The sequence below is a fragment of the Nerophis ophidion genome, linkage group LG26 (assembly GCF_033978795.1).
Source record: "Nerophis ophidion isolate RoL-2023_Sa linkage group LG26, RoL_Noph_v1.0, whole genome shotgun sequence".
Classification (NCBI taxonomy): domain Eukaryota; kingdom Metazoa; phylum Chordata; class Actinopteri; order Syngnathiformes; family Syngnathidae; genus Nerophis; species Nerophis ophidion.
The window spans coordinates 7319905-7346251 of record NC_084636.1 but is presented as its reverse complement, the minus strand read 5'-3'; the positions used below and the strand labels follow the sequence as shown (position 1 = coordinate 7346251).

General features: G+C 40.2%; 2 protein-coding genes across 4 annotated transcripts in view; one reads left to right on the top strand and one right to left on the bottom strand.

Moving 5' to 3' along the window:
• The first annotated feature begins 726 nt into the window (after positions 1 to 726).
• stx6 (syntaxin 6) lies at positions 727 to 16784 on the top strand. The gene is made up of 8 exons (XM_061887847.1): positions 727 to 931; positions 5005 to 5174; positions 5334 to 5428; positions 8040 to 8099; positions 8227 to 8355; positions 8480 to 8586; positions 10713 to 10807; positions 16316 to 16784. Exons 1-8 carry the CDS (start codon positions 897 to 899, stop codon positions 16390 to 16392), a joined length of 768 nt encoding a protein of 255 aa, XP_061743831.1. The 5' UTR covers positions 727 to 896; the 3' UTR covers positions 16393 to 16784.
• Positions 16447 to 26347, bottom strand: part of LOC133543332 (uncharacterized) — a 29586-nt gene continuing 19685 nt past the window's right edge. The window contains exons 2-5 of one of the 3 annotated variants that reach the window (XM_061887846.1): positions 24985 to 25147; positions 22368 to 22954; positions 22178 to 22256; positions 16447 to 16967 (exon numbers count right to left, since the gene is read on the bottom strand). In XM_061887846.1, coding sequence (XP_061743830.1) covers positions 16844 to 16967; positions 22178 to 22256; positions 22368 to 22954; positions 24985 to 25049 — 855 coding nt within the window. In that variant the 5' untranslated portion in view covers positions 25050 to 25147 and the 3' untranslated portion in view covers positions 16447 to 16843. Of the gene's footprint in view, positions 17171 to 22177; positions 22257 to 22367; positions 22955 to 24984; positions 25679 to 26347 lie in introns of those variants that run through there. The other 2 variants (XM_061887844.1, XM_061887845.1) reach the window with 2 other exon arrangements.

Genomic DNA, 26347 nt, shown 5'->3' with positions numbered 1-26347 from the left:
TTTTTAGACCAGTTGATCTGCCACTTCTTTTCTTTTTCTTCTCTGTCCCCCCCTCCCTTGTGGAGGGGGTCCGGTCCGATGACCATGGATGAAGTACTGGCTGTCCAGAGTCGGGACCCAGGATGGACCGCTCGCCTGTGTATCGGTTGGGGACATCTCTACGATGCTGATCCGACTCCGCTTGGGATGGTTTCCTGTGGATGGGACTCTCGCTGCTGTCTTGGATCCGCTTTGAACTGAACTCTCGCGGCTGTGTTGGAGCCATTATGGATTGAACTTTCACAGTAGATAGGCCCCTCCCACTTCCAAAGACATGCACCTGGGGATAGGTTGATTGGCAACATTAAATTGGCCCTAGTGTGTGAATGTGAGTGTGAATGTTGTCTGTCTATCTGTGTTGGCCCTGCGATGAGGTGGCGACTTGTCCAGGGTGTACCCCGCCTTCTGCCCGATTGTAGCTGAGATAGGCGCCAGCGCCCCCCGCTCATTCCCCAAAAAGGGAATAAGCGGTAGAAAATGGATGGGATGGATATATATATATAAAGTGTGTGTGTACTGTGTAATCTACTAATAAAAGTTTCAATAAATCGATTTTTTCTGTGGACACCCCCGCTATAGCTAGGTTCACTATTACATTTAACCGCTAGATGACGGTAGAGAGTAAACAAAGCCTTTTTAATTGTCTGTTACGGAAAAAGACGAAGACGTTCCCCCCCGCATCACCCCCCTTACTGGTGTCATTCGGCTATTTCCGCTGCGGAAGACGCCGCCTCATGTAAACACAAACAAGGACCCGGAATCAAGTGATCGATTTCCAAAGTTGGTTCGAGCCGATCGGGGCCCTGCGGTCTGATGGTGTGATGGAGCTCCGCTTGGACTGACCCAGGAGCGGCAACATGTCCATGGAAGACCCGTTCTTCGTCGTCAAAGGGTGAGGATTGTTGACACCTAGCTCGTCATGCTAATGTTAGCCGCCTCGGTTAAACCACACAAATTCGGTCTCCATTTTTCTGACCAAACAATCGTGAGAGGCCGCTTGGAGCACTGATGTCGTGGCATTTTCCTAAACTATCTCGTTGTTACTGGAGTCAACTAACGAAATGTAGCTAACTAATCTTCAACCCATTGTTGCATGCGATCCAGCCATCCATTTCCTACCGCTTGTCCCTTTAACATAGATAGAAAATAAGTACGTGCTAATTTTCCAAGTTCATCCCCAGACAAAAATATACCCACCACTATTTATGGTAACTTATATTCAGTATAAATAGTGAATGTGAGTGTGAATGTTGTCTGTCTATCTGTGTTGGCCCTGCTATGAGGTGGAGACTTGTCCAGGGTGTACCCCGCCTTCCACCTTATTGTAGCTGAGATAGGCACCAGCGCCCCCCCCCCGCCACCCCACAGGAAATAAGCGGTAGAAAATGGATGGATAATCTCCAAGATATAAATTGATAGTTATTCTTTGTGACTGCGATTAGGTGGCGACTTGTCCAGGGTGTAAGCCGCCTTCCGCCTTATTGTAGCTGAGATAGGCGCCAGCGACCCCGAAAGGGAATGAGCGGTAGAAAATGGATGGATGGATTCTTTGTGAGCAAAGGGGATTCATCATGATTAATCGCTTACATAATTGAAATATGCTCCTAATAAAATCAATCAAAGTTTATTCATATAGCCCTAAATCACAAGCGTCTCAAAGGGCTGCACAAGCCACTACGACATCATCGGCTCAGATCTCACATCAGGGCAAGGAAAAACTCAAACCCGAAGGGATACAATGAGAAACCTTGGATGGGACCGCAGAGGTGGCACCCCCCCACCCCTCCCTGGGCGACCGATGCAATGGACGTCAAATGGATCTAGTTAATAGTGTGAGAGTCCAGTCCATAGTGGATCTAGTTAATAGTGTGAGAGTCCAGTCCATAGTGGATCTAGTTAATAGTGTGAGAGTCCAGTCCGTAGTGGATCTAGTTAATAGTGTGAGAGTCCGGTCCATAGTGGATCTAGTTAATAGTGTGAGAGTCCAGTCCGTAGTGGATCTAGTTAATAGTGTGAGAGTCCGGTCCATAGTGGATCTAGTTAATAGTTAAAGTGGATTTAGTTAAATTGGATCTAGTTCATAGTTAAAGTGGATCTAGTTAATAGTGTCAGAGTCCAGTCCATTGTGGATCTAGTTATTAGTGTGAGAGTCCAGTCCATAGTGGATCTAGTTAATAGTGTGCAAGTCCAGTCGTAAGTGGGTCTAGTTAATAGTTTGCGAGTCCAGTCGTAAGTGGGTCTAGTTAATAGTTTGCGAGTCCACTCCATAGTGGATCTAACATAATAGCATGAGAGTCCAGTCCATAGTGGATCTAGTTAATAGTGTGCAAGTCCAGTCGTAAGTGGGTCTAGTTAATAGTGTCAGAGTCCAGTCCATTGTGGATCTAGTTATTAGTGTGAGAGTCCAGTCCATAGTGGATCTAGTTAATAGTGTGCAAGTCCAGTCGTAAGTGGGTCTAGTTAATAGTTTGCGAGTCCAGTCGTAAGTGGGTCTAGTTAATAGTTTGCGAGTCCACTCCATAGTGGATCTAACATAATAGCATGAGAGTCCAGTCCATAGTGGATCTAGTTAACAGTGAGAGTCCAGTCCATAGTGGATCTAGTTAATAGTGTGCGAGTCCACTACATAGTGGATCTAACATAATAGTATGAGAGTCCAGTCCATAGTGGATCTAGTTAACAGAGTGAGAGTCCAGTCCATAGTGGATCTAGTTAATAGTGTGCGAGTCCACTCCATAGTGGATCTAACATAATAGTATGAGAGTCCAGTCCATAGTGGATCTAACATAATGGTATGAGAGTCCAGTCCATAGTGGATCTAGTTAACAGAGTGAGAGTCCAGTCCATAGTGGATCTTGTTAATAGTGTACGAGTCCAGTCCATAGTGGAGCTAGTTAATCGTGTGCGAGTCCAGTCCATAGTGGATCTAGTTAATAGTGTGCAAGTCCAGTCCTAAGTGAGTCTAGTAAACAGTGTGCGAGTCCAGTCCATAGTGGTTATAGTTAATAGTGTGAGAGTCCAGTCCATAGTAGATCTAGTTTATCGTGTGCGAGTCCAGTCCATAGTGGATCTAGTTAATCGTGTGCGAGTCCAGTCCATAGTGGATGTAGTTAATATTGTGAGAGTCCAGTTAATAGTGTGAGAGTCCAGTCCATAGTGGATCTAGTTAATAGTGTGAGAGTCCAGTCCATAGTAAATCTAGTTAATAGTGTGAGAGTCCAGTCCATAGTGGATCTAGTTAATAGTGTGCGAGTCCAGTCCATAGTGGATCTAGTTAATGGTGTGAGAGTCCAGTCCATAGTGGATCTAACATAATAGTGAGAGCCCAGTCCATAGTGGATCTAACATAATAGTGAGAGTCCAGTCCATAGTGGATCTAACATAATAGTGAGATTCCAGTCCATAGTGGATCTAACAATAGTGAGAGTCCAGTCCATAGTGGATCAAACATAATAGTGAGAGTCCAGTCCATAGTGGATCTAACATAATAGTGAGAGTCCAGTCCATAGTGGATCTAACATAATAGTGAGAGTCCAGTCCATAGTGGATCTAACATAATAGTGAAAGTCCAGTCCATAGTGGATCTAACATAATAGTGAGAGTCCAGTCCATAGTGGATCAAACATAATAGTGAAAGTCCAGTCCATAGTGGATCTAACATAATAGTGAGAGCCCAGTCCATAGTGGATCTAACATAATAGTGAGAGTCCAGTCCATAGTGGATCTAACATAATAGTGAGATTCCAGTCCATAGTGGATCTAACATAATAGTGAGAGTCCAGTCCATAGTGGATCAAACATAATAGTGAGAGTCCAGTCCATAGTGGATCTAACATAATAGTGAGAGTCCAGTCCATAGGGGATCTAACATAATAGTGAGAGTCCAGTCCATAGTGGATCTAACATAATAGTGAAAGTCCAGTCCATAGTGGATCTAACATAATAGTGAGAGTCCAGTCCATAGTGGATCAAACATAATAGTGAAAGTCCAGTCCATAGTGGATCTAACATAATAGTGAGAGTCCAGTCCATAGTGGATCTAACATCATAGTGAGAGTCCAGTCCATAGTGGATCTAACATAATAGTGAGAGTCCAGTCCATAGTGGATCAAACATAATAGTGAAAGTCCAGTCCATAGTGGATCTAACATAATAGTGAGAGTCCAGTCCATAGTGGATCTAACATCATAGTGAGAGTCCAGTCCACAGTGGATCTAACATAATAGTGAGAGTCCAGTCCATAGTGGATCAAACATAATAGTGAGAGTCCAGTCCATAGTGGATCTAACATAATAGTGAGAGTCCATAGGGGATCTAACATAATAGTGAGAGTCCAGTCCATAGTGGATCTAACATAATAGTGAAAGTCCAGTCCATAGTGGATCTAACATAATAGTGAGAGTCCAGTCCATAGTGGATCTAACATCATAGTGAGAGTCCAGTCCATAGTGGATCTATGTGTACACTGCAAATTATTTGCCACTTGCCTTGAATGAACATTTTATTTCTAGAAATGTCCCCAGTTTTGAGAGCTATTTACTGACTTGCATTCATAATCTTAATTTTAGCATGAATATTTACATTTTGTTTATTCTACTTTAAAATGTTAACACTGAGGAAATAACTACTCAATTAATATATTTTGGGTTTTTTCCCAACATCGAAAATCTGTTTAAAGACTCTTCTACATCCCAGGATGCCTAATTTAGTAATTGCAATTTGAATAATGCTGGTTTCAGAATACAATACCTTTTAGGAGCTTCAAAGTCCTGTTGATTTGTAGATGTACAGATCTTAATTTAGGATAGCTTATCGCATAAAATAAACAAGCTGCATGTACAGATCATTTCACTAGTTTTTAGAATGTTTTTCGTAAAATTTAGTCTTTTTATCTTATGTTTTGTTAGCTCTTTTTTTTGCAGTGTGCCTGTTACTCATAATGTGTGTGTTTGTGTGTGTGTCCAGCGAAGTGCAGAAAGCAGTGAATGCAGCCCAGAGCCTCCATCAGAGATGGAGCGAGTTGCTGCTGGAAGGGGGCGGAGCCTCCAAGGAAGAGATGGACTGGACCACCAATGAGCTGAGGAACAGCCTGCGCTCAATCGAGTGGGACCTGGAAGACCTCGATGAAACCATCAATATCCTTTCAACACCATCTACCATATGTTTATTATTATGCTAAAACTACTATTTTGCTACTACTACTAATAGACGTTTTTGTCTGCAGGGAAGAATAATTTGAATCCAATGTTGTAATTTCGACTTCAGTCGTTGCATTGTCTTAACTGTCAGTGAACGCATCGTGGAGTGCAACCCTAAGAAGTTCAACCTGGATGCTGCGGAGTTGTCCAAGAGAAAAGCCTTCATCAACAGCACAAGACACACAGTGAAGGTATGCCTCATTCGTTCATTCATTTATTCACTCAGTCATTCATGTACGCCAGGGCTGTCCAAACTTTTAGCAAAAAAATCAAAGCATGCAGAGGGCGCCCATTTTGAGATTTTACATTTTGTGAACCAACACGTGTGGATATTCCTAAACATTATGTCTCGAAGAAAATGACCCACATCTCAGCTTTTTGTTCTACTGTAAGTGGTAAAGCATATCATTTAAAAATAAACCCAATTGTTTTTCCACTGTCGCTGTAGTTTTTTTTTAATGTAAATTGATATTATAAAAAGAAAAAATGTAACATTCCTAAAAACTTTCTGTTATCTTCGCAAATTTTTTCCATATAAGCTGTTGTTTTTTTAATTTGACAAATAATTATAATTTTTTCTTACCAATGTTATTTTATTTTTGCTATTAAAACTTTTTAAATGTTTTTTTTCCTTATTAATTCAACTTTATGCATCTAAAACTGCATTGTTTTGTCTTTATAATATTGCAAGGTTAATAATGTAAAATTATGACTTGTATTTTAAATGTACATGTTTTTTTGTTACTAATAAAATAATTTAAAAAACATTTTTATTTGACAAATATTATTAAAATGATTTTTTTTTTTTAAATGTCGTAATTTAACTTTATGCATCTAAAATGGCATTGTTTTTTCCTCATAATATTGCAACGTTATTTATGTAAACTAATGACTATTGTGTTTTAATACTAATAAAATCCTTTTTTTTGGGACAAATAATTCTCTTTTCCCACATCTATTTTTTTTCCAATTGTATTTTTTTAATATTAAAGCTTTTTAAAATATATATATTTTTTAATAATTTAACTTTATGCATCTAAAATTGCATTGTTTGGTCCTCATAATATTGCAACCTTATTAATGTAAAATGAGGACTTTTGTATTTAATTGTATATGTTTTTTTAATACAAATAAAATAATTAAAACTAATTTTTATTCGAAAAATAATTCTCTTTTTTCACATTAATTTTTGTTTTAATTTTTTTTCTTTAATATTAAAACTTTTTAAGATAAATGTTTTCTTTAATAATTTAACTTTATGCATCTAAAATTTCATAGTTTGTTCTGCATAATAATGAAACATTATTAATGTAAAATTCTGACTTTTTTATACTAATAATACTAATAAAATAATCAAAAAAAACTTATTTGAAAAATAATTAACTCTTCACATCTATTTTTTAAATATATTTTTTTCATATTAAAACTTCAAATATGTTTTTTCTTTAATAATTTAACTTTATGCATCCAAAATTGCATTGTTTTGTCCTCATGATATTGCAACGTTATTAATGTAAAATATGACTTTTGTATTTTTAAATTGTACATTGCTTTTTTAATTCTAATAAAATTATAATACTTTTTTAAAATTCGACAAATAATTATTTTTTCAAATCTATTTTTTCTTTTCAATTAAATTTTTTTTTCATATTATTAAAACTTTTAAAAATGTATCTTTCCCTAATAATTTAACTTACTACATCTAAAATTGCATTATTTTGTCCTCATAATATTGGAACGTTATTAATGTAAAATTATGACTTTTTTATTTTAACAATGCATGTTTTTTTTTTAATACTAATAAAATACAATTTAATAAAAAAATATTTAGCACTTTTCAAAGGTCTACAAAAACTCTTCATATAGTCAAAAGAAAACACAATCATCATCAGAAATATAATAATAAAACAATTGTAAATCAGTATAAAATAAACAAAAGGAACGAGAACACGGTATGAAGCCAGGTTTAGTCCAGTATTATAAGCAGTTTATTATAAGACGTTATTCTTCGACTATTTGGAGCCGAAACTGACTTATTATATTTTTAGTATGTGCCCAAAAATACATATTTTGGGCACCCCTGATGTAGAATATGTACAGATGCATCTTTAAAAAATAGTACAGTATATTGTGCATAATTTACTTATATGTTAGTCGTTCAATTAAGTTATAAAATGATTGGGAAATACATTATTACTATGGAATATAAAAGTTTGACTTTTTGAGTTAAATGAACTTTTCAAAAAATTTTATGTGATGCACCTTGTCAGGTTCAAACACTGTTGACATCTATTAAACAGAGACAGAATTAAATTTGGCTCAATTGAGGAGAGACGTCTGGACTGTACTCTTTGTACAGTCTCACCACGCTCTGACGAAAGATTGTACGCCTCTTTTATTTAGACTGTCCCAGATTACATGGCAACAGCTGTTTCTAAGGGACGGCGGTCGTAAACAGCAATCGCCTTTGATTAAAACAGTTCAAAGAAAAATTAGCCTATAAGGGAGTCTGGTCCTGCTTCCCCTTCCGCTTTGTAGTTCTCGGGTCAACACAATATCTTTCCATTGATTACAATACATCAAAGAAACAGAACACCTTCACGTTGCTTCCCATCCTACACAGTGGAGTTTTACAAGCCTTCTCCTTGGTAGGATCAAAGACAGCTTTTGTATTCTCGCCGGGCGAGCCGAACTCAATGTAACACAAAGTTTTGTGATACCGTAGATACAATTATTCTAACACACCTGTGCACCATTTGTCTGTGGCTTACGTGGGCATTTCTTATTTTGTTTGTATTGAAGGAGATGAAGGAGCACATGTCCAGTCCGGCTGTAGCCGTCACTGACAGAACAAACAAACAGGTTCTTCCTCTGCTAGAAAACACACACACACACACACACACACACACACACACACACACACACACACACACACACTGTGTTAAAGTGAGTTAAGAAGACTGAGCTGAAGATGTCAAACCGTGTCCAGGCTTTGCTGGGAGACGGCGGCGCTCAGGCTCCGCTGTGGCAGCCTGCTGGCGACAAATACGTCCGACTGGACCGTCATCTGCACAACGCCAACTCTCAGTTCATGGAGGAGCAGCAGGTTCAGCAGCAGGTAGTACAAAAAAAAAGAGTGTCGTCCCTGTTCCCATTCCATACGCCCAATTCCCCTTCCTGTTAAAAAAGCCGCAAGTAATGATCGGTGGAGCTTCAAAGACCTTCTCTTGTGCTCCAATCAGCTGATGGCGGAGCAGCAGGACGAGCAGTTGGAGCTGGTTTCCGGAACAATCGGAGTCTTGAAGAACATGTCGGAGAGGATCGGCATGGAGTTGGACGAACAGTCTGTGTAAGGTTTCTGCGGAAGTCCATTATGCGTCCCCTGGTGCACACATTTATCAGAAAATTCCAGCTTTTACTTGCCCTGGGTTCTATTGACATTGCGTCGTTTCTATTGCATCTCAGAGGGAATCACCATGCGCGCAAACTAACCTATTTTTTGCAAGTCCGGCGAATAACCTTTTATATTTTTGAGGTCCCGAACACAAAATGTCAAAAATGACTCACTGGCGTACGTATCGTCACAAAAATCGCTGGAGATGTATATCAACCTTTTTTGAGCCAAGGCAAATTTTTTGTGTTGAAAAATGCGGAGGCACACCACCAGCAGAAATCATTAAAAAAACAAACTCAGTTAACAGTAAAAAGTCGTTGTCGCAATTGTTGGATGTGACTTTAAACCATAACCAAGCACGCATGACTATAGCTCTTGTCTCAAAGTAGGTGTACTGTCACCACCTGTCACATCACACCCTGACTTATATGGACTTTTTTGCCTTTTCCTGTTTTTTATTACTTGTCTTGCACTCCTATTTTGGTGGCTTTTTCTCTCTTTTTTTTGGTATTCTCCTGTAGCGGTTTCATGTCTTCCTTCGAGCGATATTTCCCGCATCCACTTTGTTTTAGCAATCAAGAATATTTCAGTTGTTTTTAACCTTCTCTGTGGGGACATTGTTGATTGTCATGTCATGTTCGGATGTACATTGTCTTTGCTCCACAGTAAGTCTTTGCTGTCGTCCAGCATTCTGTTTTTGTTTACTTTGCAGCCAGTTCAGTTTTAGTTTCATTCTGCATAGCTTTCCCTAAACTTCAATGCCTCTTCTTAGGTGCATTCACCTTTTGTTTATTTTTGTTTTAATCATTAGATACCTTTTTACCTGCCTGCTGCCTTCTGCTATTTCCGACATTTACAAAGCAATTATCTACCTACTGCCACCTACAGATATGGAAGAGTATAACATGGTTTCTCTGCCAAGCTCTGAACAGCACTGACACTCAACAACAACACATCATTTGCAGACTATAATTAAAATATTTGCAAAAATATTTTGAACCCAAATAGGTGAAATTAGTTAATTTCACCTATTAGGGTTCAAAAATTTTTTTGCAAATATTTTTTTAAATATTAATAATATTAAATGTTAAAAATATTTATTTGCAAAAAATATTTTTAACCGAAATTTGGGTTGAAAATATATGTTTAATATTTTTTATTTTTCACGTATTTGGGTTAAGAATATTTTTAAAAAAAATTTTTATTTTTAACCCAGATAGGTGAAATTAGATCATTTCACCTATTTGGGTTAAATATATTTTTGGCAAATAAATATTTTTTTAAATATTAAATGTAAAAAATATTTATTTGCCAAAAATATATTTAACCCAAATAGGTGAAATTATCTAATAAATACATGTTTTTTACATTTAATATTTTAATATTATTTACATTTAATATTTAAAAAAATATTTTTTTGCAAAAAATAAACATTTGTAACTCGGCTTTACAAATTCAGATCTTATTCATAATTAGTTCAAATGATGATGATGCCACCTTGAAGTTTTAGATGGGTCAGTACAAGAGATGTCCGATAATGGCTTTTTTGCCGATATTCCGATATTGTCTAACTCATAATTACTGATTCCAATATCAACCGATACCGATATATATACAGTCGTGGAATTAACACATTACTATGCCTAATTTTGTTGTGATGCCCCGGTGGATGCATTAAACAATGTAATAAGGTCTTCCAAAATAAATCAACTCAAGTTATGGAAAAAATCCCATCATGGCCCTGCCATATTTATTATTGAAGTCACAAAATGCATTTTTTTTTTTTAACATGCCTCAAAACAGCAGCTTGGAATTTGGGACATGCTCTCCCTGCTCTCAACTTTAAATGACCAGATCTCCTTCCAGACTGATATGAGGCTTTAAGGTCGGGAACTTATGACGAGGTGGAAAACTATAAGAGCGGTAACTTCCTTCCACATGCTCCAATCTTCCTGATGTTTGCGACGGTGTGTCAGGGCATCGGGAATGACGTGAGCGACTGGCGTGAACCCAGAAATGTGCGCTGGGCCCGTTCATCGCTGCTGGCAGCTTTAGTTGACTTTTGCTCTCCTTCCTTCCAGCATGTTGGATGACTTCAGTCACGAGATGGACAACACTCACTCCAGACTGGACAACGTCATGAAGAAACTGGCTAAAGTTTCTCACATGACCAACGGTAAGACAAGTGCACACTGCAAAAACTGAAATCTAAGTAAGATGGAATATCTCAAAAAAGGGTGATATTTGTTTATTTTCTGTCTGATAAGATAATTCTTCTCACCAAGCATATTTTATATTTGTGTTTTACTTATTTTAAGTGTTTTGCTCCTAAATGATCTCAGTAAGATATTACAGCTTGTTGCTGAGATTTGATGACCTATTTTGAGTAAAACATGCTTGAAACTAGAATATCAACTGTGGCAAAGCTGTGTCGTCAACACTCACAGGTATAAAATTACTTTTTCAAAGTAATAATTTCTTATTTCAAGCATGAAAAAAAATCATGATTTTAACAAAATTGTGTCTTATAATTAAAACAGATGGGAGCCGAATGGACTTTGCTGTTTTATTTTCAATGAAACAAGAGAAAACACGTACTCCTATAGTAGTACAGTTGGCACAGTACAGTAAATGAACTGTTAATATTTAAACATTTAACATGTGACATTTCAAACTAATTCAAACATATATAGTTCATGCACATTGAGATAAAGTCTTCATAATTACTATTAAACTGTATATATTGCACTAATTGACTGAAAGAGCACGCACTTGGCGCGATGATGTCATGTTATCGATGGAAAAATGCATTTTTAGTCAATATGATTTGCCTGAGCGGCTAGGAGACCCCGAGAGTAACAAGCGGTTGCCTGTTTTGGGGTTTTTTACATAAATGTACATTTTTTATTCATATTTTTGTTTGAGAATAGTGTCATAAAAAAAAAAAACCTTCAGCAGTTTTTTGTATTTTGTTTTCTTACCGTACCCAAAATGAACCAAACCATGACCCTAAAAACTGAATGAAGTACTAATTAAAGTGTGAATATGACATCACCGTTTAGACCAAGGGTCTCAAACACGCGGCCCGCGGGCCATTTGCGGGCCGTTTTTATGCGGCCCGCGCTTTGATATGACAATTTAATGTTGGTGCGGCCCGCGAGTTTAATATGAAGGGAGCTTGACAGCGTTATACTTACCCATGTCCCCAACTTTCCCGGGAGAGCTCTGATTTTCAGGGCTCCAATTCTCTCAAAGCACCTGTCGAATTTCACGAAATTAGCGTGGCGCAGTGGGAGAGTGGCCGTGCGCAACCCGAGGGTCACTGGTTCAAATCCCACCTAGAACCAACCTCGTCACGTCCGTTGTGTCCTGAGCAAGACACTTCACCCTTGCTCCTGATGGGTGCTGGTTGGCGCCTTGCATGGCAGCTCCCTCCATCAGTGTGTGAATGTGTGTGTCAATGGGTAAATGTGGAAGTAGTGTCAGAGCGCTTTGAGTACCTTGAAGGTAGAAAAGCGCTATACAAGTACAACTCATTTATCATTTATAACATTGAGAAAGTGCCTTTATGGCACTGACTTTGGCGCCCCCTACACCCTGAACTGACAGCGTGCAAGCCCAGTTGTATGTTGCATCTGGCCATGTGAGACGCACGACTGTTATTGCAAGACATATTTGCTCAACAGCCATACAAGTCACACCGACGGTGGCCGTAAAAAAAACTTTTAAAGGGGAACATTATCACCAGACCTATGCAAGCGTCAATATATACCTTGATGTTGCAGAAAAAAGACCACCGCCCCTGTATAATACCGGCGGGCCAGCTCTAATCTTAATTTGATATTACCTCAAGGGGCAAATGAAATCACACGGCGGGCCAAATTTGGCCCACGGGCCAGAGTTTGACACCCATGATTTACACGATGAGTCGTGTGTATTTTGACCTCCGCCGAACCCCTGAGGCCGACTCATTGTATTCCGTTTATATTTACATCTAACACAATTTCCCAACTCATTTGGAAACGGGGTTTATATATAGTATATAATTGGTACAAAGGTCTAACTAATGTGTGTACAAGAATATTTCACATGTCTTTGTTGTGTGTATAATTGAACAATGTTTATGTTGTGTACAAGAAAGAAATGTCATCAATTTTTGAAGCTCATCTTGTATTTGACATGGTTTATTGCAGGGGTGTCAAACTCAAATACAGAGTGGGACAAAATTTAAAACCGAACAAAGCAGCGGGCCAAGGTTGAACAAATTAACCTTTTAATAGGGACCCAAACAAGTTTTGCATCGAATCTTGAACAAGCAAGGCTTATATAACTTTATAGTGACATGCAAAATCGAGTTTCAAATAATGATAATGATTAAAGAATATCAATGACATATCAAATAAAATTTAAATAAAAATGGAAGGCCTCTTTTCAGCGGCGGGGTTGAGGTGGACGGGGTTTGGTGATAGCGGGGGGGGGGGTTTATGTTGTAGCGTCCCGGAAGAGTTAGTGCTGCAAGGGGTTGTGGGTATTTGTTCTGTTGTGTTACAGTGCGGGTGTTCTACCAAAATGTGTCATTCTTGTTTGGTGTGGGTTCACAGTGTGGCGCACATTTGTAACAGTGTTAAAGTTGTTTATACGGCCACCCTCAGTGTGACCTGTATGGCTGTTGACCAAGTATGCCTTGCATTCACTTGTGTGTGTATAAGCCGCATATATTTTGTGACTGGGCCGGCACGCTGTTTGTATGGAAGAAAAGCGGACGTGGCGACAGGTTGTAGAGAATGCCAAATGCAGTGCCTTTAAGGCCCACCCAGGGGCGGTTCTAGGCATGTTTTTATGAGGGGGCAGTCAGAAATGTGAAGGGGGCATCATGTGTACACATCATGCTCCAGCACTTTTTTTTCTCTGTGCTTATAGTAACGATGCTTTCTTCATTGAAATGGGTCTTTAGCTATGTGTCCAACCCCATCCTGGAGTAGTGGATTGCACTTTGTCAGGCCTCTACCTTCAGACCTGTCCAACTTGGGTGTCCCACCTGAAGACTAAGCTCCTGCTGGTATAGCTTCAGGGGGGGGAACATTAACAGCGCTGCCATATTTCCGACAGGGGAAACAGAAGCAGGCGTCTCGCACCACAGAATACTCTAGCCATGGTCGTGTGCGGTACCAGGCAGGATTGAATGATCTTAATGTTGTACCAAATGCACGCTTTGGGTAGCCACCCAGTATTGGCTGAGATGGTGCGTTGCCATTTAAGTCACTGGGTAGCTGAGCAGGCTGCTTTGGGGGAGCGCTTGTTGGGGGAACGGAGGGAGCTGGTGCAGGAGAAACAGTGCTTGCTGGTGCTAAAGGTGTAGTATTGCTAGCTGCTGTCCCTGATGTACTAGCAGTAGCATCATTGCTACTACTACATGCAGGAGCAAGACTAGACTTTTTAAATGCTCTGAAAAAATGGATGCATTATAGAGCATTAACTTTCTCTTTGTGAGCTGCTGGAAACTGGAGCAGAAAATAAGTAAGCTTGAACAACAACAGAAAAAACCCGCTGTGATTACATGAAGAAAAACAACAACAGTACAGGACTACAGCCTGGGGCGGGGCTTTACGTAGGGGTCTGTCAGACACAGGTCACTTTTCTTCAGTTTGTCACATGCAGTGGACGTGGGCACTTATCTGGGCACAAAATTAATTCACTCCAATGTATGTGTGTTGCCCATTTGCTTGTAAATTGATGAAAACGGCAGTGTTTTTGTTTTTAGGTGTCTTGGTCATATCAAATGAAACCTGTAATTTGTTTATTACAAAATGTAGATTGAAACATTAAAGGTTGACTATGTAGAATTACAAGAAAAACAACAGAAAAATAATTCCAGCAGTCGATTGCCAGACCGTTGCTAAGTAAAACGGGCCGTTGCTAGGGACTCCGCTCCGAACAGAGGACAGCAGAGGAGGACTGCTAAGCAGGATATATACCTTATGTTTCATTTTTACCGTCATTAACAGCATCATAAATGACTTGTAGCTTGTTACAGGGACAGTGGAGGCTCTCTGCCTTCCAAACCACTGCTGCTCAGAGCCTCCGCTGTCACTGCTCTCGTCAAGTTGTAAAAAAAAAAAAAAAAAAAAAAAAAAAAAAAAAAAGGAACTCCGTAGCACCGAAAGTCCGCGACGATAAACGTGTTTATGACAGATAAGACTACACAAATACACCCATCATAACAAGTATAAGATAAATGGAGACAACTTTTCCTTTTCTTTTACTTTCATACTGCAACAGTGATTGGATGTTTACTGAGGGCTGAGGGGTGTGTGCGAGTGTGTGTCTGCTGCGCAGCCTGTGGAATGGTGAATACACGCACAGCGGAGGGAGGGATGAGAGGGAAGCCGACACCACTATATCGTGTGTGTCCCTTTTTCGGCGGATTTTTCCGCTAGTGCAGATAATTTTGTCAACTTGTAATGTAGTAATTTTGTGAGTTTATTAAAATTTGCTTTCTCAAATTTTGATTTGAGGGGGGAAGACATTTATTTAAGGGGGCTCTGCCCCCTCTTGCCCCTGCGTAGAGCCGGCCATGGGCCCACCCCCAATATTGTTGCCCGGGATGAAATTCGTGAGGGACACTGAACTTCAGGAGTCTCCTAGGAAAATCAGGAGGGTTGGCAAGTAAGAATATTAGCGGTGAATGCGGTGTTACAGCAGCGGGCCAGCTCTAATGTTAATTTGATATTGCCTCAAGGGCCAAGTGAAATTACACGGCGGGCCAAAGTTTGACACCCATGGTTTATAGGGTTAGACCAGGGGTCTGGAACCTTTTTGGCTGAGAGAGCCAAAAAGCCAAATATTTTGAAATATATTTCCGTAAGAGCTATATAATATTTTTTTTAACACTGAACACAACTAAACGCGTGCATTTTTAAGTAAAACCAACATTTCTAAAGTATAATAGGTCTCTTATTCTTTGTAATAACATTGTTATTCTGAAGCTAACTCTGGAGGGGGCGTGGCCTGCGGGCCTGCAGCGACAGGTGCGTAGATGGCCCACCTGGGCCTTGTTATCTAATCACCTGTCGCTCTGTTATAAGCAGCAGCCAGGAGGAGAAACTGGGTTTGGGGCTGGAAATACAATTGCTGGAAAACAACTGAGAGATTTATTGAAAAACAAAACAATATTGTAACCCTAAAACAGGCTCTCATGTCGGTGCTTGGTGGTCTGAAGAACCCCCAGGAGGGCAAGCCCCACACTAACCAATCATAAATAAATAACTTCTTACCATTGACGCAACTTCTTGAACCGGTGCGGTAGAAAACGGATGGACGGATTAAAAATGCATGAGAATAATTGATATTTTGAACATTATTTTTAACACCGTGATTACAAGTGGAATTATTCATTACTTATCGTGTTAAGCAACGTCAGCTCAGATTTATCAGAGAGCCAGATGCAGTCATCAAAAGAGCCACATCTGGCTCTACAGCCATAGGTTCCCTACCCCTGGGTTAGACGCAATAAGTGCTCAACTTCAGCCTAAACCCTTTCGGTCTGTAACATTTTCAATTTATGAATGTCCAACTGTTTGTTTATGTAAAACTGTTTGTTTATTTTGTTGACCACTGACGGTAGTAATAAAAAAACAACTAAACTAACCCCAGACACTTATTGTTATGAATTGTCGGCTTGCAGACCGCCGCCAGTGGTGCGCCATCGGTGTGCTGCTCGCCATCCTCTTCGTTATCCTCCTGCTCCTCTTCATCCTCTGATCGAGCGCCCTTCATCCTGCGTCAGTGGCCTGGAGGTTTGCCGAGTGATGAACATTGCACAGGTCAAAGGGCAAATGTGTGTTTTTTTGTTTTTTTTTGTCTGTCTGATCTCGAAAGCAACTCCAGCATCGTCAGAGGCGGACATTTTTATTGAATAACACTAAAGTCGGTTAATGTTTGCTCTTCGTGTGTATTTCTCCTCCGTATTTGTGTTGGCTTCAACACGTCACCCTAACAGCATTAATAATAATAATAATAACATTTCTCAAGACACTCAACGCCGTATTAACATGTTTCTGAAAAGTATTACACGTGTGACACTAAGAATGAGAAGTACAATAAAGTGGTGGGGATCACTTGGCAGCTGATCGACAATAAAGTGAAACACACACGATGGTGTACTCGTGTCAGTGAGTTCGCAGCATTAGAATGAGGATGGCAGGCCGGCGGCTCAGGAGCGGGGCGGGGACTGCGCGGTGACGCGGTCCAGGCTGCCGGTTCGGGTCCCGCGTGAAACTATGCTGGAGACGATGCGACGCAGGGAGAGACGAGACGCTTGACGTCTGCAGCTGAATCTGCAGGAAACACAATGTACAAGCCTGGGGTCAGAGGTCATTCGTTAATTGAAACACAGCAGAGGTGTCCAAATTGTTGGGGGGGCATACTTGCCAACCCTCCCGGATTTTGCGGGAGACTCACAAAATTCAGCGCCTCTCCCGAAAATCTCTCGAAAATCAGACGGAGCTGGAGGCCACGCCCCCTCCAGCTCCTTGCGGACCTGAGTGAGGACAGCCTGTTTTCACGTCCGCTTTCCCACAATATAAACAGTTATAACTGTAGAATGATCGAGGGCGAGTTCTTGGTTTCTTATGTGGGTTTATTGTTAGGCAGTTTTATTGACGTCCTCCCAGCGCGGTAACAACACACAACAACAGCAGTCACATTTTCGTCTACCGTAAAGCAGTTTGTCTGCCGTAAACAGCAATGTTGTGACAAACTTAAACAGGACAATACTGCCATCTACTGTACATGCATATATGACATATAGGGACGGCGTGGCGCAGTGGAAGAGTGGCCGTGCGCAACCCGAGGGTCCCTGGTTCAAATCCCACCTAGTACCAACCTCGTCACGTCCGTTGTGTCCTGAGCAAGACACTTCACCCTTGCTCCTGATGGGTGCTGGTTGGCGCCTTGCATGGCAGCTCTCCCTCCATCAGTGTGTGAATGGGTAAATGTGGAAGTAGTGTCAAAGCGCTTTGAGTACCTTAAAGGTAGAAAAGCGCTATACAAGTACAACCCATTTATCATTTATTTATTTATAATTACATCTACGGCAGGGGTCACCAACCTTTTTGAAACCAAGAGCTACTTCTTGGGTACTGATTAATGCGAAGGGCTACCAGTTTGATACATACTTAAATAAATTGCCAGAAATAGCCAATTTGCTCAATTTACTTTTAACTCTGTTAATATTAATAATTCATGATATTTATCTTTGTGGAAACACTGATCATATTAATGATTCCTCACAATAAATATATATTTTTGATGTCATGTTTTAAATAGGTTAAAATCCAATCTGCACTTTTCTAGCCGTAAATATACTCCTCCCCTCTTAACCACGCCCCCAACCACGCCCTGCCCCCAACCGGGCCCCCCACCTCCTGAAATCGGAGGTCTCAAGGTTGGCAAGTATGTGGGGGGGACACTGTGAAAATGTAAGAAAAAAAGAGCAAAAACGCATAATTCTTGGTTTCTTATGTGGGTTTATTGTTAGGCAGTTTCATTGACGTCCTCCCAGCCCGGTAACAACACACAACAACAGCAGTCACGTTTTCGTCTACCGTAAAGCAGTTCGTCTGCCGTAAACAGCAATGTTGTGACACTCTTAAACAGGACTATACTGCCATCTACAGTACATACATATGTGACAATAACATCTACGGCAGGGGTCACCAACCTTTTTGAAACCAAGAGCTACTTCTTGGGTACTGATTAATGCGAAGGGCTACCAGTTTGATACACACTTAAATAAATTGCCAGAAATAGCCCATTTGCTCAATTTACCTTTAACTCTATGTTATTATTAATAATTCATGATATTTATCTTTGTGGAAACACTGATCATCTTAATGATTTCTCACAATAAATAGATATTTTTGATGTCATGTTTTAAATAGGTTAAAATCCAATCTGCACTTTTCTAGCTGTAAATATACTCCTCGCCTCTTAACCACGCCCCCAACCACGCCCTGCCCCCAACCGCGCCCCCCACCTCCTGAAATCGGAGGTCTCAAGGTTGGCAAGTATGGGGGGGGGCACACTGTGAAATAAATATGTAAGAAAAAAGAGCAAAAACGCAGAATTTAGTGTGAAAAAGCTGACATTTTTAAACTAATAATTAGTAATAATTTACAATACAGGTCAAAAGTTTGGACACACCTCATTCAATGTAATGTTTCTTCATTTTCATGACTATTTACATTAAAAATTGTCACATCAAAACTATGAATGAACACATGTTGAATTATGTACTTAACAAAAAAAGACCTGAAAAAATGTTTTATATTGTAGTTTCTTCAAAATAGCCACCCTTTGCTCTGATTACTGCTTTGCACACTCTTGGCATTCTCTCCATGAGCTTCAAGAGGTAGTCTCCTGAAATGGTTTTGACTTGTTCTTGACCATTTTAAATGGATTTAGTTGGCCAAATAAATGATGCGGCAGACCTTCTTAAAATGATTTGGAGGGCCACATAAATTACACAAAGGACCACATTAAATTATGTGGCGGACTGGATTTGGAGGGCCATTTTAAAAAGATTTGGTTGGCCATCTATGTCCCACTGGGGTGAGTTTTTCCTTGCACTTATGTGGGCTCTGTACCGCGGATGTCGTTGTGGCTTGTGCAGCCCTTTGAGACAATTGTGATTTAGGGCTGTATAAATAAACATGAATTGATTGATTGATAAAAATGATGTGGCAGACAAGACCACATTAAAGTGATTTGGAGGGCAGCATTAAAAAGATTTGGCTGGCCAAACAAAGTATGTGGTGGACCAAATTAAAATGATTGACAGGGACACTTTGAAAACATTTGGGTGCTCAAATAAATGATGTGGTCGACCACATTAAAATTACATAGCAGACCACATTAAAATGATTTGGAGGGCCACACTTAAAAGATTTGGAGGGGCCATTTTAAAAATATTTGGTTAGCCATATAAATGATGTGGTGGATTACATTAAAGTGATTTTGAGGGCTATTAAAATGATGTGGCAGACCACATTAAAATGATTTGGCTGGCCAGATAAATGACATGGCGGACTATATTTGCATGAAATGGCAGATCACATTAATATGATTTGGAGAGCCGTTTTTAACAGATTTAGCTGTCCAAATAAGTGATGTGGCGGACAACGTTAAAATGACGTATCGGACCACAATAAATGTTGTGGCGGACCTTGTTAAAATGATTTGGAGGGCCACGTAAATTACGTGAAGGACCATGTTAAATTATGTAGCGGACCGGATCTGGAGGGCCAATTTAAAAAGATTTGGCTGGCCATATAAATGACGTGGCGGACAAGACCATATTAAAATGATTTAGAGGGCGACATTGATGGTGCAGACCACATTAAAATGATTTGGCTGGCCAGATAAATGACGTGGCGGACTACATTTGCATGAAATGGCAGATCACATTAATATGATTTGGAGAGCCGTTTTAAACAGATTTAGCTGTCCAAATAAGTGATGTGGCGGACAACGTTAAAATGACGTATCGGACCACAATAAATGTTGTGGCGGACCTTGTTAAAATGATTTGGAGGGCCACGTAAATTACGTGAAGGACCATGTTAAATTATGTAGCGGACCGGATTTGGAGGGCCAATTTAAAAAGATTTGGCTGGCCATATAAACGACGTGGCGGACAAGACCACATTAAAATGATTTAGAGGGCCACATTAAATGATTTAGAGGGCGACAGTGATGTTGCAAACCACGTTAAAATGATTTGTCTGGCCAGATAAATGATGTGGCGTACTACATTTGCATGAAATGGCAGATCACATTAATATGATTTGGAGAGCCACTTTAAATAGATTTAGCTGGCCAAATAAATGACGTGGCGGACCAGACCACATTAAAATGATTTGGAGGGCGAACTTAAAAATATTTGGTTGGCCAAACAAATGACGTGGTGGACCAAATTAAGATTATTGATAAGGCTACTTTGAAAATATTTGGGTCCTCAGACCACATTAAAATTATTTGGAGGGCCACGCTTAAAAGATTTGGCTGGCAACATAAATGATGTGGCGGACCACATTGAAATAAAATGGCAGCACACATTAAAATGATTTGGAGGGCCACTTTAAAAAGATTTGGTTAGCCATATAAATGATGTGGTGGACCACATTAAAATTATATGACAGATCACAATAAAATTATTCAGAGGGCCACACTTAAAAAAGAATTTGCTGGACACAGAATTCTGTGGCATGCCAATTAAAAATTATGGGGCTGCCCCATTAAAATGAACTGTGTAAAATAATGTGGTGGACATTAAATGACATGGTGGGCTTAAAATGATAAGGCGGACCACATTAACATGATTTGGAGAGCCACATTAACATAATATGGCAGACAACATTAAAATGATTTGGAGGGCCACTTTAAAAAGATTTGGTTGGCCACATAAATGACTTGGCGGACCACGTTAAAATTATTTGGAGGGCCAGTTTAAAAATACTTGGCTGGCCATATAAATGACGTGGCAGACTACATTAAAATGAGTTGGAGGGTCACTTTCAAAAGATTTGGCTGGCCATATAAATGACTTGGCAGATCACATAAATTGATTTGGAGGGTCACTTTCAAAAGATTTGGCTAGCCATATAAATGACGTGGTAGACCACGTTAAAATGATTTGGCAGATCACATTAAAATTATTCAGAAGGCCACACTTAAAAGATTTGGCTGGCAACAGAATTCTGTGGCGTTCCAATTTTAAAATTATGGGGCGGGCCACGTTAAAAAAATGAAGTGTGTAAAATAATGTGGTGGACATTAAATGACATGGTGGGCTTAAAATGACATAAAATGATTTGGAGGGCCATTTTAAAAAGTTTTGGCTGGCTATATAAATGACGTGGCAGATTACATTAAATTCATTTGGAGGGCCAATTTAAAAATATTTGGCCGGCCATATAAATTGACATGGCGGACCACTTTAAAGTGATTTGAAGGGCCAATTTAAAAAATATTTGGCTAGTCATATATATATTGTGGTGGACCACGTTAAAATGATTTGGCAGATCACATAAAAATTATTCAAAGGGCCACATTTAAAAGATTTGGCTGACCACAGAATTCTGTGGCATGCCAATTTACAATTATGAGACGGGTCACTTTAAAATGAAGTGTGTAAAAAATGTGGCGGACATTAAATGACATGGCAGGCTAAAGATGACATTAAAATGATTTGGAGGGCCACATTAACATAATATGGCAGACAACATTAAAATGATTTAGAGGGTCACTTTAAAAAGATTTGGCTGGCCATACAAATGACTTGGCGGACCACCTTAAAATTATTATGGGGACCACTTTAAAATCTATTTGGCTAGCCATATAAGAGATGTGGTGGACTCCATTAGAATTCTGTGGCGTGTCACGTTAAAATTATGGGACGGGCCACTTTAAAATGAAGTGGTGATCCGCTGTAAAATTATATGGCGGGTCAGATTTTAGTGTGAAACCTATGTCATACAGTACTCACGGCTGAGGAAAATGAAGGTCTTCTCCTATTGGCTGTCTGATGTTGTTATTCCCCGAAGGAGGCGGGCTTTGTTTGTTCCCTGTAAGAAAAGGCAGGAGAATATAAGACAAATTAAACCTTGTTAGGAAATAAAATAGTGTTTTGGAAAAACCTTCAGAGTGATTGAATGAACCACAACAAAGATTTCGACCTGCTAGTTGAGATGACTTGTGGCGTTTTGGATCGAAACAAGGATTCTTCTCCCTTCGCTCCTCGTGGTCCTGGGTCCGACTTTGTTCCGAGGGGGAATAGGGATTTACGGGCAGTCCTTTGATGGGCGGGGGCTTAAAAAGAACTCGGTTTCCACTCGCAATTTCTCTCCTGCAGGTGTCAGGGGGCGTGACCGGGCCAATGTGAGTTTCTTTGATCGGTTCAGTCCACAGGTCCAGTCTATACTGGCTCTGGACCTGCTTCTTAGTGACCACGGGACTCGGCTCGACCGCCGATAAAACCGCCCTCGCACCCGTGGCTCCATCTGCCCGGTGTCCCGCCTCTGGTCTCACGCCGCTGACGTAGAGGCTGAGTTTGGGTTTGCAGACCAGGACGCGTGCGACTCGATGGCTCGTCCAGCGTCTCTGCCGGTCCAGGTAACGGGAGTCCACCTCGGCCTCGGTCTCGTCCTCAAAACGTAGACGCCGACTTGTCGGACTCGAACTTGCCAACGCGGGCGGCTCACCTGACGCCGCGGCCACGCCCCCTGACCTCCGCTGGAGGACTGGACAGAGCTTGGGACCGGACCTGTGGAAACAGGAAGGAATAGAAGGAGGAGCCCCTACCAGCTGGATTGATCCAAATATCGATAGTATCGATGTCAGTATCATCTTAAAACTCATTGTATACATTAGCCTTTTTATAGACCCCTTTTAGACCAGTTGATCTGCCATCTCTTTTCTGCTCTGCCCCCCTCTCCTGTGTGGAGAAGTTATTAGGTGACCACAGATGAGCCGCTAGCTGTTCAAAGTAGGGACCCGGGGTGGACCACTCATCTGTGCAACAGTTGGGGACGTCTCTGCACTGCTGACTTGTCTCCACTCAAGAAGATCCCCTGCTGGCCCCACTATGGACTGGACTCACACACTATTAACTAGATCCACTATGGACTGGACTCTTACACTATTAACTACATCCACTATGGACTGGACTCTAACTATTATGTTATGTCCACTATGGACTGGACTCTTACACTATTAACTTGATCCACTATGGACTGGACACTCACACTATGAACGAGATCCACTATCGACTGGACTCTCACACTATTAACTAGATCCACTATGGACTGGACTCCCACACTATTAATTAGGTCCACTATGGACTGGAATCTCACACTATTAACTAGATCCACTATGGACTGGACTCTTACACTATTAACTAGATCCACTATGGACTGGACTCTTACACTATTAACTACATCCACTATGGACTGGACACTCACACTATGAACGACATCCACTATCGACTGGACTCTCACACTATTAACTAGATCCACTATGGACTGGACCCACACACTATTAATTAGGTCCACTATGGACTGGAATCTCACTATTATGTTAGATCCACTATGAACTGGAATCTCACACTGTTAACTAGATCCACTATGGACTGAACTCTCACACTATCAACTAGATCCACCAGGGACTGGACTCGCATGATATTAACTAGATCCACTATGGACTGGACTCTCACACTATTATGCTAGATCCCCTATGGACTGGACTCTCACACTATTAACTAGATCCACTGTAGACTGGACTCGCATACTATTAACTAGATCCACTATGAACTGGACTGTCACACTATTATGTTAGATCCACTATGGACTGGACTCTCACACTATTATGCTAGATCCCCTATGGACTGGACTCTCACACTATTAACTAGATCCACTGTAGACTGGACTCGCATACTATTAACTAGATCCACTATGAACTGGACTGTCACACTATTATGTTTGATCCACTATGGACTGGACTCTCACACTATTAACTAGATCCAATATGGACTGGACTCTCACACTATTATGTTAGATCCACTATGGACTAGACTCTCACACTATTATGTTAGATCCACTATGGACTGGACTCTCACACTATTAACTAGATCAACTATGGACTGGACTCTAACACTATTAACTCCACTATGGACTGGACTCACACACTATTATGTTAGATCCACTATGGACTGGACTCTCACACTATGAACTAGATCCACAATGGACTGGACTCTCACACTATTATGTTAGATCCACTGAGGACTGGACTCTCACACTATTAACTAGATCCACTATGGACTGGACTCTCACACTTTTATGTTAGATCCACTATGGACTGGACTCTCACACTATTATGTTAGATCCACTATGGAATGGACTCTCTCACTATTATGTTAGATCCACTATGGACTGGACTCTCACACTATGAACTAGATCCACTATGGACTGAACTCGCACACTATTAACTAGATCCACTATGGACTGGACTCCCACACTATGAACGAGATCTACTATGGACTGGACTCTCACTCTATGAACTAGATCCACTATGGACTGGACTCTCACACTATTATGTTAAATCCACTATGAACTAGATCCAGTATGGACTGGACTCTCACACTATGAACTAGATCCACTATGGACTGGACTCTCTCACTATTATGTTAGATCCACTATGGACTGGACTCTCTCACTATTATGTTAGATCCACTATGGACTGGACTCTCTCACTATTATGTTAGATCCACAGACATATATCTCATGTGTGTCCACTTACGCTGCTCGTGGGTCCAGGGTCAGCAGGTCATGGTCAGCTCTCAGCGGGACGCGGCCTTGCTTCATCTGAGCTTCGTCCTACCGCTGCCGTCGCCGTGGCAACCAGCCTTCACCCCCTCAGGACACACACCGATCTGGGCTGGAAGGGAGGCAGTGGCATCATCCTAAAAAGTGATTGGTTGACAAAAAGACGGATTAAAGTGAGCGGCTTAATCACATGACCACCTGAATGATCTGGTATGGCTTGCAAAAAAAGAATTAACACTTTAAAGTATGTTTATATTATTTGATTTTATTAAAAAATGATTAATTGAACAGCAATTAATTAAGACAAGACAATTAAATCAAGAAGTGCTTGAGCCCAACCCCCCGGAATGGAAGTGACTTCACAAAATCCCGGGTTGGACGATACTGCCAATTTTAGCAAACCGATATCAAATTATTATTTTTTTTTTTTCATGTTTTTATTTATCTCCCTCGTTGATGTGCATTTTTGGTCTGTAGACAATTGAACTTTAGCAACTAAACACTTATTTGTACACCTATGCTTGAGAAAGGAACAGGATGAATAAAATCTTATATTTCCTACCCAGTTCAACATTTTGTTTTTAAACTTTTATTTATAAATTTCAACATTTAAAAACAAACAGACAAGAAACAATAATCAAAATATGTACAAAAACAGTACGAAATAAAACCGAACAGCGCCAGGGGGTTGTAAAACCAAAGTAACTAAAATAGAATACAATATATATATAAAGAGGGCACTTTAAGTTGATGATTACTTCTATGTGTAGAAATCTTTATTCATAATTGAACCACTCGTTTATTTTTCAACAAGTTTTTAGTTAATTTTTATATCTTTTTTCTCCAAATAGTTCAAGAAAGACCACTACAAATGAGCAATATTTTGCACTGTTATACAATTTAATAAATCAGAAACTGATGACATAGTGCTGTATTTTACTTCTTTATCTCTTTTTTTCAACCAAAAATGCTTTGCTCTGATTAGGGGGTACTTGAATTAAAAAAAATGTTCACAGGGGGTACATCACTGAAAAAAGGTTGAGAACCACTTCTCTATACTGTATAAAACTACAAATTAACAAACACGGAGGCTCCAGTTTTACACGAGGACCACTTTATTGCCTTTTTTTTTTTTGGCTTTTGCACTTTCAAAGCATTTTTGAAGATTTAAAGAAATAGCATTAAGAATCGAGAAAAAAACGACACGTTTCTTTTTTGTGTTTGTGTTTTTGTTTATTTCCTTTCTTTCAAAACCTCCACGCCACTAGAACGTGTCACCACTTCCGCTTTTAGCGCTTTCAAAATAAGAGCTCAAGGTATATACAGTAAAACAGCTT